The sequence below is a fragment of the Leucoraja erinacea genome, chromosome 8 (assembly GCF_028641065.1).
Source record: "Leucoraja erinacea ecotype New England chromosome 8, Leri_hhj_1, whole genome shotgun sequence".
Lineage (NCBI taxonomy): Eukaryota > Metazoa > Chordata > Chondrichthyes > Rajiformes > Rajidae > Leucoraja > Leucoraja erinaceus.
This window is the reverse complement of record NC_073384.1, coordinates 28,594,153-28,607,516: the sequence shown is the minus strand read 5'-3', so window position 1 is coordinate 28,607,516 and position 13,364 is coordinate 28,594,153. Positions and strand designations below refer to the sequence as shown.

At 44.8% G+C, this 13,364-nt stretch overlaps 1 protein-coding gene across 1 annotated transcript in view; it reads right to left on the bottom strand.

Moving 5' to 3' along the window:
• adss2 (adenylosuccinate synthase 2) overlaps positions 1-13,364 on the bottom strand; it is a 69,688-nt gene that overhangs the window by 28,921 nt on the left and 27,403 nt on the right. Inside the window, exon 2 of the mRNA XM_055639298.1 lies at positions 4,471-4,573. Coding sequence (XP_055495273.1) covers positions 4,471-4,573 — 103 coding nt within the window. The remainder of the gene's footprint in view (positions 1-4,470; positions 4,574-13,364) is intronic.

Genomic DNA, 13,364 nt, shown 5'->3' with positions numbered 1-13,364 from the left:
AATTGTTTTCCTTGGATCAGATAAGGTTGAGTAGAGACCTGACAAAGGAATCCAAAATTATGAAGTGCATAGACAGAGTGGACAATGAAAAGATTTCCCCCAAACCAGTGACTACTAAAACCAGAGGGATAGGTGCAAGGGAAGAGAATTAGAGGGAATCTGAGAAAATATTGCTTCACCAAGAGGGCAGTTGCAGCCTGGAATGCACTGCCTAAGAAGGTGGCGGAGGCAGGTTCTCTAAATATTTAAAAAGTAGCTGGACAAGCACTTGAATCACCAAGACATAGCCGGCTATGGGATGGTAAATTAGATTGTATTGTTGAAGGGCATGTTTCTATGGTTCTATGGCTTGGGCTTCAAATGCATGGGGAAACCACTCCCTCCAGAATCTCCTCTGTCCCACACGACCCTGGGTATTGCCAGTCTTCCATCAGCAATGGATCTAAATCTTGGAACTCCCACCCATACAGCAGTTTTGGAGTAGCTATAACATAATGAGCATTGCAGATGCAGTTTAATGTGGATAAATGTGTGGTTATACACATTGGTAGCAAAAACAGGAAGGAAAATGATTATCTAAATGGCGTCAAGTTGGGAAAAGGGGAAGTACAATAGGATCTGGGGGTCCTTGTTCATCAGTCAGTGAAAGTAAGCATGCAGGTACAGCAGGCAGTGAAGAAAGCGAATGGCATGTTGGCCTTCATAACAAGAGGAGTATAGGAGCAAAGAGGTCCTTCTGTAGTTGAACAGGGCCCTAGTGAGACCACACCTACAATACAATACAATACAATACAATACAATACAATACAATTTATTTGTCACTTGAACCTCATAGAGGCTCAAGTGAAATGTTGTTTCTGCAGTCATACATACAAGAAAAAAAAAAGACCCAAGACACAACACAATTTACACAGACATCCATCACAGCGCATCTCCACCTCGCTGTGATGGAAGGCAAAAAAAACGTATCTCTCCCCTGCACTTCCCTCTCCCCCCGATGTCAGAGTCAAAGTCAGAGCCCCCGGCGGGCGATAGCAATTGTCCCGCGGCCATTAACGCCGCGCCGGGTGATGCAAGGCCACGCTCCGGGTCTTGTTGTTGGAGCCCCGGGCGGGCGCTGGCAAAGTCCCGCAGCCGTTGAAGCCACGCCGGGCGATGATGTAAGGCCCCGCTCCAGGTCATCCTCGACCCCGCTACTCGGGCCGGAGAAGTCGCCGTTGCGGAAGCGCCGAAAAGCGGTCTCCCAGCAGGAACCCGCGGGCTCCTGGTGTCACTGTCCACCAGACCTGCGGTTGGAGCCTCGGAACCTCCGAGGGTCGGGTCGCAGCAGCGCGCCACCACTCCGGACTCGGCCAGCTCCGTGATGGTGAGTAGCTCGGCAGCTCCGTGACTGGAGCCCCAGGACGTTCCTGCTGGAGGCCGCTCCACGGTGCAGGGGACTTTTGTTTTTAAAGACAGACAGACAGACAGACAGACAGACAGACAGACAGACAGACAGACAGACAGACAGACAGACAGACAGACAGACAGACAGACACACACACACACACACACACACACACACACACACACACACACCCTGTCAAAAAAAAATAAAAACTACATTAAAACAAGACAAAAAATAACAAAAAGACAGACGGACTGCAGAGGCCGCTGCGACGTGAGTCGCGCCGCCCACCGGACTATCTGGAGTATTGTGTGCAGTTTTGGCCTCCAAATCTGAGGAAGGACATTCTTGCTATTGAGGGAGTGCAGCGTAGGTTCACAAGGTTAATGCCCAGGATGGCAGGACTGTCATATGCTGAGAGAATGGAGCAACTGGGTTTGTATACTCTGGAATTTAGAAGGGTGAGAGGGGATCTTATTGAAACATATAAGATTATTAAGGGTTTGGACACGCTAGAGGTGAGGGGGGGGGGGGGGGGGGGGGGGAAGAGCCGGGCAAGCAAGCGGGCAAGCAAGCGGGCGAAAAGCGGCGAGAGAGAGCTCTAGAACAGGACCCGACTCTCAGCATCTCTCTGGAAACTAGAGTCGAAGCGGATAGCAGCAGGTAGGAGCGGTTAGCAGCGGGGGGGGGGGGGGGTGACTTCACTCGATGCGCGTGGAACATGCAGCAGGCCCGAGGAGAAAGTTCTTGAAAAGCAAAGACCTCGTGACCTCGATGACCTCGGAAGCGCCTTCGGAAGCCGTTGGGATCTGCAGAACAGAGCCCACTTGCTCGTTCTTTATGCGTCTTTTGAAGAACCGGGAGGTGGTGACGTCACGCATTGAAAACTCTGCGCAGCTGGCCGCGAGGAGCAGAGGCATTGTGACATCATCAGCTCGCTTTAGCAGTTAGATTTTTGAAAAAGATGTCAGATTGGGGATTTTCGAAATCATGTTCGTTTTACCCCATAACCGCCCTATCCACTGACACATAGCCCCCAACTACTCACAGGCGCATCTAGAGAGGGGGGGGGGGTAGAGACAGAGCAAGAGGGGGTGGGGGGGGGGAGAAGGAGGGTGGATGGGGGGGGGGGGGGGGGAGGAGGAAGAAAGAGAGGGGAGGAGAAAGAGAGGGGAGGGGAAAGAGAGGGGAGGAGAAAGAGAGGGGAGGGAGAAAGAGAGGGGAGGAGAAAGAGAGGGGGAGGAGAAAGAGAGGGGGGGAAAAGAGGGGAAATGAGGGGGAGAAGTGGGGGAAGGGAGGGAGAGAGGGAGTGGGGCGGAGAGGGGGAGGGGTGTAGGAGGTGGAGGAGCTGGAGGGAAGGGGGGAGGAGAGGGCAAAGGGGTGGAGGGGAGGGTGCGGATGGGAGGGGGAAGTGGGAAGTGAGGGGGGAGATGTGGGGGGAAGGGAGGGGGAGGGATAGGAGAGCGGGGAGGGGGAGGGAGGAGGGAGGGGAGGAGGGAGGAGGGGGGGAGGAGGGGGGGGGGGGGAGCGAGGGGGGGAGGAGGGAGGGTGGAGGGAGGGAAGAGGGGGGGGGGGGGTAGGGGTAGAGGGGAAGTGGGGGGAGAGAGAGGGGGGGGGAAGGGGTGGGAGATGAGGAGGTTACGGGGAAGAGGAGGGGGAGGAGGTGGGAGAGGGGGAGTGAAGGAGGGAGAGGAAGGTGGTAGGAGGGGAGAGAGGAAGGGGAGGAGGAGGGGGAGAGGGGGAGGATAGGGGAGAGCGAGGGAGAGGGTAGACTTGAACTCGGCGAGCGGGCGGCTCGGACGGGGCCGACTGCGAAAGAGCAGCGGGCCTTGGCAGCTTTCTGGACCTCAGGCGGCGTGGAGGGCCTCGGCAGCTCTTTCAACAGGAAGCAATTTGGGGCAGTACTGATTTCACTAAAAAAGGTTTTAACCACAACTTTGCATCTTATGTATAGACCTTTCAAAATGGGAGAGCAGATAACAAAACTGCTGCATAATGATTTCTCACTGATATTGTTATTGGCAGCAATTTTAGATAATAAATTATAGGTCACTGAACCTTAGTGCTGGATAAAGGATCTGATAAGATAGCCCGAGAGTTACTTATTAGAATCAATGAAATATTTGTACTATCTCATTTTCAAATATTTTCAAACTACCATAGTTTTAAAACAGCGACATGCATACAATTATCTTTCTGCTGGCCACAGCTAGAAATCAAATTGTCTGAACCCATAGTATGGTACAGCAGATAAGCCTGTGATTGTTCTTAGAAAGAGAATTTCAGTTACATTCATTATGTTCCAGTAATGGTAGCAAACCTATTGTTTTACTAGCTTTCAAACTCACGTCTGCTCAATGGACAAAGTGGGAAGTCAGAAATCCATAAATGTCAGCTATTATGGCTCACTGTCCCAAAACCAGTCCTAAAACTTTCATTCTACCTGGCCCAAGGTATGGGCATCTCCCACGGCTTTACTCATTCAAATAGATAGTACTCAAATTATGGCATGATAATTCCCTCTCATTGCTCTTAAAAACATCAATAAAAATATTTTAAATATTTGGAATGAAAACAACAAATGCAACATTTCTTCCATAGCAATCCTGAACTCCTCCAGAGTGGATTCAAATTTTTAAAAAGTGTTAGCCCTGCAGACATAGGATACAAACAAGACAAAGGAAACAACTGAACAGGATTTGTAGCGATGTGACCTGATCTACTGAGTATACCCAGTATTTGCTGTTTTTATGACCGCATGCAGCTTCTGGTGGATGACCGAAGAACAGAAGATAAATTAGTTAAGATGTAAATAGGTCTCAACTGCTTGCCAAAAAGCTGATGTCAACAAACTATTGTGTAGCAGCTGCAAACTACCCTGCAGAACATGTTACAAAAAAAGGCCACAAATTCCTTTTATTCAAGAGCAATGCTGTTATAGGTCAAAAAAACCTCTGACAACATATAATAATCCATTCTTCAGCGATGTCTGAGAAAGAGACTCCCAAAACAATACAGAAATTGATGAGCACTTTGGATTTGGTTCCATAATTTCACATGCTACAGGCAAAAAAAAAACTTACCAATGAAAGCAATGACATTGGGATTGATGATTCCACTAGGTAAAAGATGGAAGTCATATTCAACAGAATCCACTACCACCGTGTGGCCAGCATTGTTTCCTCCCTGTGTATGAAAAAGAGATAAATAAAGCAAAAATATTTCTACATTCCACCCACCTTTTCTTTCTAGCAACCGACTTGTACAGGTCTAGGCAGCTTACATGGACAAGGTATGTGTATTAATGGGCAAATTTAATGATATGGCTTCTTTCTCCTCCATATAAGAAAACTCACTCCACACAGCAGCACGGTCAGACATGTAAAGTGACACAATAAACAAACGAGAGGCACCAGTGATGGGCAATCACCGGATCAAAACTACTGAATTACTGTTCGAGCCTTCATTGTAGAAAGGGAAGTATGTAGCTGAGCCTTACATAGCATCTATATTCTGGACTGTGCTCAGTCAATTGGTCTCAGGTTGTATTGTATGGTGTCTCTAACATATTGAAATGTTACATGGAGCCTAACAGTGGTATCATTCACATCGGGAGATACAAGGAAGAGGAATGCAATGACAGTTTATAAAGTACAAGTGGGAGTGGGTGAGGCTGTACATGGATAGAGGAATAAATGGTTAGCAAACAAGACTTGACGCAAGGTGCTATAACAATTCATTTCATCTGTAACAAGCAAATGGGTGAGGAGAAAGGGAAGCAGGTCACCCTTACCGCAACCTTCAGCACCAACATACTGAATGAGAAGACGTCGAGTGTAGGATGGAGCTTGGGTTCATTATATCTTCAGTCAACTCGCTTGCTGATACAAATTGTTTTTGTTTACAGTGTAAATTGGCCCAGTCTCGCCAAAATCTTACCGAGCACTACAATGAGTACATCTAAGAATATTTAATTAAAACTCTGGCTCCTACCTTATCAGTTAAAAAGCAAATAAGATAATGTGAAACATTTTCAGGATAAAGTGCCTACAATTATTTTTAAAACCCATACAGTTACACAATTTTCTGAGGTCATATGGCCTTGATAACGCCATCAACAAGGTTAAAAGAGACTTTTGCTTTAATTTGGATTTGAGGCCAACATTTGGCATCTGTGGCAGGGCTTGTACTCTATTACTTTCACAAGGCAAAAGCAGGGGGCAGCTCAAGCGAAAGCAAGGCATCACTCTTGGATGAGCTCAACTCGTTCTGCCCATGCTTGGATAGGGTGGATATTAATATGCCTTCTGGGGCCCCATCGCCACCGATGGTGTTGCAATTTCAGTCACCAAGGCCAATGTCAGAAGATCCTTCAGGAGGGTGAACTCTCGAAATGCGGCTGGACCTGATGGACCTCTCAAAACCTGTGCAGGCCCCTACCTGATTTAATAGGGCATCAAAAATACCAGTGCCCAAGAAGAGTAAGGTGACATGCCTCATTGACTACTGACCGGTGGCACGAATATCCATGGTGATGAAGTGCTTTGAGGTTAGTTATGACGCATATCAACTCCTACCCCACCAAAAACCTGGACCCACTATACTTTGCCTACCGCCACAATGAATCAATGGGAGATATGATTGTGCCGGCTCTCCACTCTGTACTGGACTATTTGAACTATAAAAACACATCTGTAAGGCAGTCACTCAGAATACAGTTCAGCATTCCAACACCATCCTCTGCAAACTTAATGGGCGGTACGGTGGCACAGCGGCGGAGTTGCTGCCTTACAGCGCCGGAGACACGGGTTCGATCCCGACTACGGATGCTGTCCGTGCGGAGTTTGTACGTTCTCCCCGTGCCCGCGTGGGTTTTATCCGAGATCTTCAATTTCCTCCCACACCCCAAAGATGTACAGGTATGTGGGTAAATTGTCTTGGTAAATGTAATAATTGCCCCTCGTTTGTGTAGGATAACGTTAATATGCGGGAATCGCTGGTCAGCGCGGACCCGGTGGGCCAAAGGGCCTGTTTCCGCGATGTATCTCTAAACTAAACTACACTAATACCAAGCTCGGGGAACTAGGTCTCTGCACATCCCTTTGCAAATGGACCCTCGACTTCCTCATCAACAGAATCCAATCGATAAGAATTCAAAACACTTCTTCCTCGATAACCAAAAACTAACATTCAGGTTCAGGAACCGCCTCTTCCCAACAACCATCAGGTTATTGAGCACTATGAACTCCAACTAAACTATGAACTGCCTTGATTGCACTAGGGACCTCGAGTTTAAAATATGTTTGCATTATATTGATTTTATAGAACGTCTATTTGTTGTTTATTATGGTATCTACTGAGGACTGTGTTTACATATCTGTTGTGCTGCTGCCAGTAGGAATTGCATTATTCCGTTTCGGAACATATTACAATAAAACAATCTTAACTCTCTTGATCCAGAATTTCAGATCTACATATCCAAACCATATATCAAATTCTGAAACATCACTTGACTCACCCCTTGGCTCAGCTAATCTGCTGCCAAAACACTTACCAAAATCTATGACAAAAGTTTTGACTATATGCATGCAAATCTGAACAACCACCTTCAGTCTATTCCATGTAAACATTATACTGCCTTTGACCCAATCTGCACAGTTCTGTTCAACTCTGACCCACATTGTCTCCGTGAAATGCAATTGTGCCTTGTTTGCCCCCAAAATATTGTATATCTAGATTGGTTTGTACCTTGCATATATTAGGTGGTGGCAGAGTTACTGTTATCTTAGGAAACTAGCACATAGTTAACTTCTGCACAATTTTATTCATCTTGTTTCATTAACTCAAGTTATTTGCAATGCCAAATAAATGCTTCCTTCATGCTCCTGGTCTGAAAAGCGCCTTATTCTGTTTCCCTGCTGGGATAAATAAAGTTTTAGACAGTCGACAATGGACAATACGTGCAGGAGTAGGCCATTCGGCCCTTCGAGCCAGCACCGCCATTCACTGTGATCATGGCAGAGAATTCCTCAGAAGGCAGTGGAGGCCAATTCTCTGGAGGCTATCAAGAGAGAGTTAGATAGATCTCTTAAAGATGGAGGAGTGAAAGGATATGGGGAGAAGGCAGGAACGGAGTATTGATTGTGGAGGATCACCCAGCGATTTTATCGTATCGTATTCAACAGTTCAACAATTCAAACAGGCAATTATAGACAAGTTAGCTAGACATCGGCAGTGGGGAAGATGCTTGAGTCGATTGTTAAAGATTGGAAAGCAGTGACAGGATCGGTCAAAGACAGCATTGATTTATGAAGGTGAAATCAAGCTTGACTAATCTTCTGGAATTTTTTGAGGATGTATCAAGTAGAATGGATAAGGGAGAGCCAGTGGATGTGGTGTATCTGGACTTTCAAAAAGCCTTTGACAAGGTCCCACACAAGAGATTAGTGTGCAAAACTAGAGCACATGGTGTTGGGGGTAAAGAACAGGTTGGCAGACAGGAAACAAAGAGTAGGAATTAACAGATCCTTTTCAGAATGGCAGGCAGTGACTAGTGGGGTGCCACAAGGGTCGGTGCTGGGACCCCAGTTATTTACATATATATTAACAATTTAGAGGAGGAAATTAAATGTGACATCTCCAAGTTTGCGAATGACACAAAGCTGGGTGGCAGTTTGAGCTGCGATGAGGATGCTATGAGGCTGCAGGGTGACTTGGATAGAAACATAGAAACATAGAAATTAGGTGCAGGAGTAGGCCATTCGGCCCTTCGAGCCTGCACCGCCATTCAATATGATCATGGCTGATCATCCAACTCAGTATCCCGTACCTGCCTTCTCTCCATACCCCCTGATCTCCTTAGCCACAAGGGCCACATCTAACTCCCTCTTAAATATAGCCAATGAACTGGCCTCAACTACCCTCTGTGGCAGAGAGTTCCAGAGATTCACCACTCTCTGTGTGAAAAAAGTTCTCTTCTCATCTCGGTTTTAAAGGATTTCCCCTTTATCCTTAAGCTGTGACCCCTTGTCCTGGACTTCCCTAACATCGGGAACAATCTTCCTGCATCTAGCCTGTCCAACCCCTTAAGAATTTTGTAAGTTTCTATAAGATCCCCTCTCAATCTTCTAAATTCTAGAGAGTATAAACCAAGTCTATCCAGTCTTTCTTCATAAAGATAGGCTGGGTGAGTAGGCAGATGCAGTATAACATGGATAAATGTGAGGTTATGGAGGTGCTGGCTCGAAGGGCCGAATGTCCTCCTCCTGCACCGATTTTCTATGTTTCTATGATATCCACTTTGGTGCCAAGAACAGAAGGCAGATTATTATCTGTATGGTGTCAGATTAGAAAAAGAGGAGGTACAATGAGACTTGTGTGTGCTTGTACATCAGTCACTGAAAGTAAGCATGCAGGTACAGCAGGCAGTGAAGAAAGCTAATGGCATGTTGGCCTTCATTGTGACAGGATTTGAGTTTAGGAGCAAGGAGGTCCTACTGCAGTTGTACAGGGGATCACTGCCTAGTGAGACCGCACCTGGAGTATTATGTGCAGTTTTGGTCTCCTAATTTGAGGAAGGACATTATTGCTATTGAAGGAGTGCAGCGTAGGTTCACCGGGTTAATTCCCGGGATGGCGGGACTGACACATGATGAAAGAATGGGTCGACTGGGCTTGTATTCACTGGAATTTAGAAGGATGAGAGGGATTCTTATAGAAACATATAACATTCTTAAAGGATAGGACAGGCTAAATGCACAAAAAAAAATTCCCGATGTTGGGGGGGTCACAGTTTAAGAATAAGGGGTAAGCCATTTAGGATTGAGATGAGGAAAAACATCTTCACCCTTAGAGTTGTTAATCTGTGAAATTCTCCACCACAGAAGGCAGTGGTGGCCAATTAACTGTATGTTTTCAAGAGAAAGTTAGATTTAGCTCGGGGCTAAAGGAATCAAGGGATATGGAGAAAAAGCAGGAACAGGGTACTGATTTTAGATGATCAGCCATGATCATAGGGCCGAATGGCCTACACCTATTTTTCTGTTTCTAACCTGTGAACCGTACGTCTTTGGTGGGCAATGGAACACCAAAGGAAAGCCCCCAAATTCATAGAAAAAACGTGCACACTCTACACAGACACCACTTGAAGCCAAGATGAACTAAAGTTGCTGGAACTGTGATGCAGCAGCTCTATGAGCTGCACTATTAGCCTCCTATTCTCACAGTTTGGCTCAGTATCATTTTCTATTTGAAGTACACTCTCAAAGAATCTTACAACATTTTTGCCTTCATTAAAGTGTTACACATATTAAAAGTTGCTGTTGTTCTGGCTACCAAAGGCTCAATCCTATCTATGTGCCATTTAATCCTCATGTAGTCTGGTGTTTGTACTTTTTCAGGATTCCAGTATCATGTTATGGTGGATAGGAAAAGCTACATGTTATGTCCACTCGCACCAGTAGAAAATATTTTGAACTATGACTATTTTGATCTGCAGGAATAAGATCAATTTGAAGTGACAGATTCAGCACATTGCACTTGAAGTGTATTGGGCATAGTATGAACTGTTCAAGGGCTCCCTTCTCCCACTATGCACAGCTGGTCACACCAGTGATTGAACAGCTAGGCAGCGTCACAATTCTTTGGCATTGAACAGTATAGATTCTGATGAAAACAAACCTGCCTTAAATTAAAACTAATTTAGCAATGCCTAACAATGAAGTTCCTCTCTTCAACACGTTTCAGTATCAAAGCTGTATAGCCATGCAGTAATTAAACAACCAATGCTTGTGTACATTGCCAGAAGTCGCAATTTTCTACACCACCCTTACATTTATCCAGTTACATGAATGGATAGATGAGGGGATATTTCCAGCCGTCAGCACAGCACATGACATAGCACTTCATTAAAGAAAAATAGCACAAGAGTCTTGATCCTGTTCCATGTGTAAGTCATGACCCACATGGATTTGCAGCTGATCATATGGAGGGAAAGGACTTAAAATAATACCGTGAATGTTTTCAGCATTTATGGAAGCATGTCAGACATTGCATCACAAAACTAACCTGCATAAGTTACAGCTTAAGTGACATCTAATACATACCAACCTCAGCCATCTATCAGCAACCAAGCACAAAGATAAACTTGAACTTCTCCATTAACTAGACTAGGAAGAAAACACATCAAGACAATCGTTTGGGGGTTAGGCAAGAGTTGAGAAGGATTTGCGGGGGGATAGTATTTATTTTTTTCAAAACAGCCTGCTAACTAATGGAATTGGCGCAACCTGAAGAATGGATTGCTGGTCAGAGCCCAGGAATGCACTATTGTCATTGGGATGTTATAAAGGCTTAATGGGCTGCATGTGAAATGTTTGTACAATGTCCATTTCAACTGCAAAATCCTCAGGAAGATGTGTGGATTACAGATTCCATTCTTCCAAACCTGGGGGCCTGGCTGGGATGACAATGACGTCTTATTCTCTGGCCTCAATCAATACCACACAAAAAATTATCTTGCTTCATGCTTGTTAACTGCTTTGAGTTTGCAGTATGCAAGTTGGCAGTCATGTCTGCCTGTATATCATTAGTGTTCACAGTTAGGAAAAACAATCCACCCGCTGCAAGCAATTTGATAAATGTAACTTTTGCCTTACTAGCAGTCACAGGCATTTGATGAGGTCCCACATAGGAGATTAGTGGGCAAAATTAGGGCACATGGTATTGGGGGTAGAGTGCCGACATGGATAGAAAATTGGTTGGCAGACAGGAAACAAAGAGTAGGGATTAACGGGTCCCTTTCAGAATGGCAGGCAGTGACTAGTGGAGTACCGCAAGGCTCGGTGCTGGGACTGCAGCTATTTACAATATACATCAATGATTTGGATGAAGGGATTCAAAATAACATTAGCAAATTTGCAGATGACACAAAGCTGTGTGGCAGTGTGAACTGTGAGGAGGAAGCTATGAGAATGCAGGGTGACTTGGACAGGTTGGGGGAGTGGGCAAATGCATGGCAGATGAAGTTTAATGCAGATAAATGTGAGGTTATCCACTTTGGTAGCAAAAACAGGAAGGCAGATTACTATCTAAATGGCGTAAAGTTGGGAAAAGGGGGAATACAACGGGATCTGGGGGGTCCTTGTACATCAGACTATGAAAGTAAGCATGCAGGTACAGCAGGCAGTGAAGAAAGCAAATGGCATGTTGGCCTTTATAACAAGAGGAATCGAATATAGGAGCAAAGAGGTCCTTCTTCAGTTGTACAGAGCCCTAGTGAGACCACACCTGGAGTATTGTGTGCAGTTTTGGTCCCCTAATTTGAGGAAGGACATTCTTGCTGTTGAGGGAGTGCAGCGTAGGTTTACAAGGTTAATTCCCGAGATGGCGGGACTGTCATATGCTGAGAGAATGGAGCAGCTGGGCTTGTACACTCTGGAGTTTAGAAGGATGAGAGGGAATCTCAATGAAACATATAAGATTGTTAAGGGCTTGGATACGCTAGAGGCAGGAAACATGTTCACGATGTTGGGGGAGACCAGAACTGGGGCCACAGATGTTCAGTAATAACCTATTTTTAAATTCATTCCAAGGACAGGGATAGCACTGACAAGGACAGCAATCAATACTTACTGCCTAGCTACCATCCGTCAAAATGTGCCATTGAGCCATATTCTGAGATCATACCCACCAAACCTCTGCAGTCACAAGATGGGGAAAAGAGCAACCGCGACATTCTGTTGCATATTGAGAAAATGTATTTGAGAACTTGAAATCTTTAAAAGTGGATAGCTAAAAAAGAGTGAATGGGCAAAGGGAAGGTTAAAGGACCTGAGGCAGTGTCGCTAATCTCATCTTTTTTTGACAGCTTCAGGTGCTTGTCATTAGGAGTTGCCGTGTCAATAATGAGATGGTATGCTTCCCTTCATTGGTCGGGGTACAGAGTAAAGGTTCACAAAGTCAAGATACAAGTTTACAAGATTTTGGTTAGGCTGCATTTGGAGTATTGCATGCAGTTCTGGTTGCCCCATTACAGGAAGGATGTGGACACTTTGGAAAGGGTGCAAATAAGAGTTGGCAACTTGTTCAGCACTGACATTGTGGGCCAAAGGGCCTATTCCTGTGCTGTACTATTCTATGTTCAATGTACATGTTTACAATTTATTTTTCTTTGAATTTCAATCCAACCAAATAGTAAACTACAAAACTCAGATTTCATATGTCAGAGGCCTCTTCTCCCTCTCAGTAGCAGTAAAACTAACACCAGATGAAGAACACTGCCACCAGTTTTAAACTGAAGCGTATATGTGAAGAGTTTTAGGATGGTTATATAGTGGTTACCATTATCCTACATAGAAAGCTTAGCATTTTACTGAGTGTAATATTATCTGCTAAGAATATTATTGCACTAAAATGTTGCTTGTTAAGAGAACAAAAGACTGCTTTTATCGACATTTCTGAACCAGAAACCAAAGGTAGAGCTTTTTTTACAGTCCTGCTTACACCCCAGAAGGCAAGGTTGATGCCAAACTTAAGCACCACTGATCCCTCAGGAATATTATAATTTGGTTAAAATTCAATACATAAGCGCACTTGTCAAAATAAAAAATATGCTACAATGAGTTTTAGTATTGAACAATGGCACGCATTAAAGTTGGGGGACCTCTCTTAAAGCAGACATCATCTGTTACTTTGGAATATGTGGGTAAAAGCATTTATTTTAAGATAATGCTCAGCAAAATAAAACAGGTGAACAGTTGCCTGTATAATCTGGACAAAGTAATTCTGACATATGAGAGTACACTCAAACTTCTCATCAACAAAATGTAACAAAGAATCTAAGTATGATAGCATTCTACAGCTTCAGGTCTAATTACACCATAACTGGGAGATAGATATACCTCCATCGAAGTAATAAAATCTCTGAAAATAATCTCAATGGGGGTCAGTGTAGCTGTGTCAAAGCACGTACCAATTT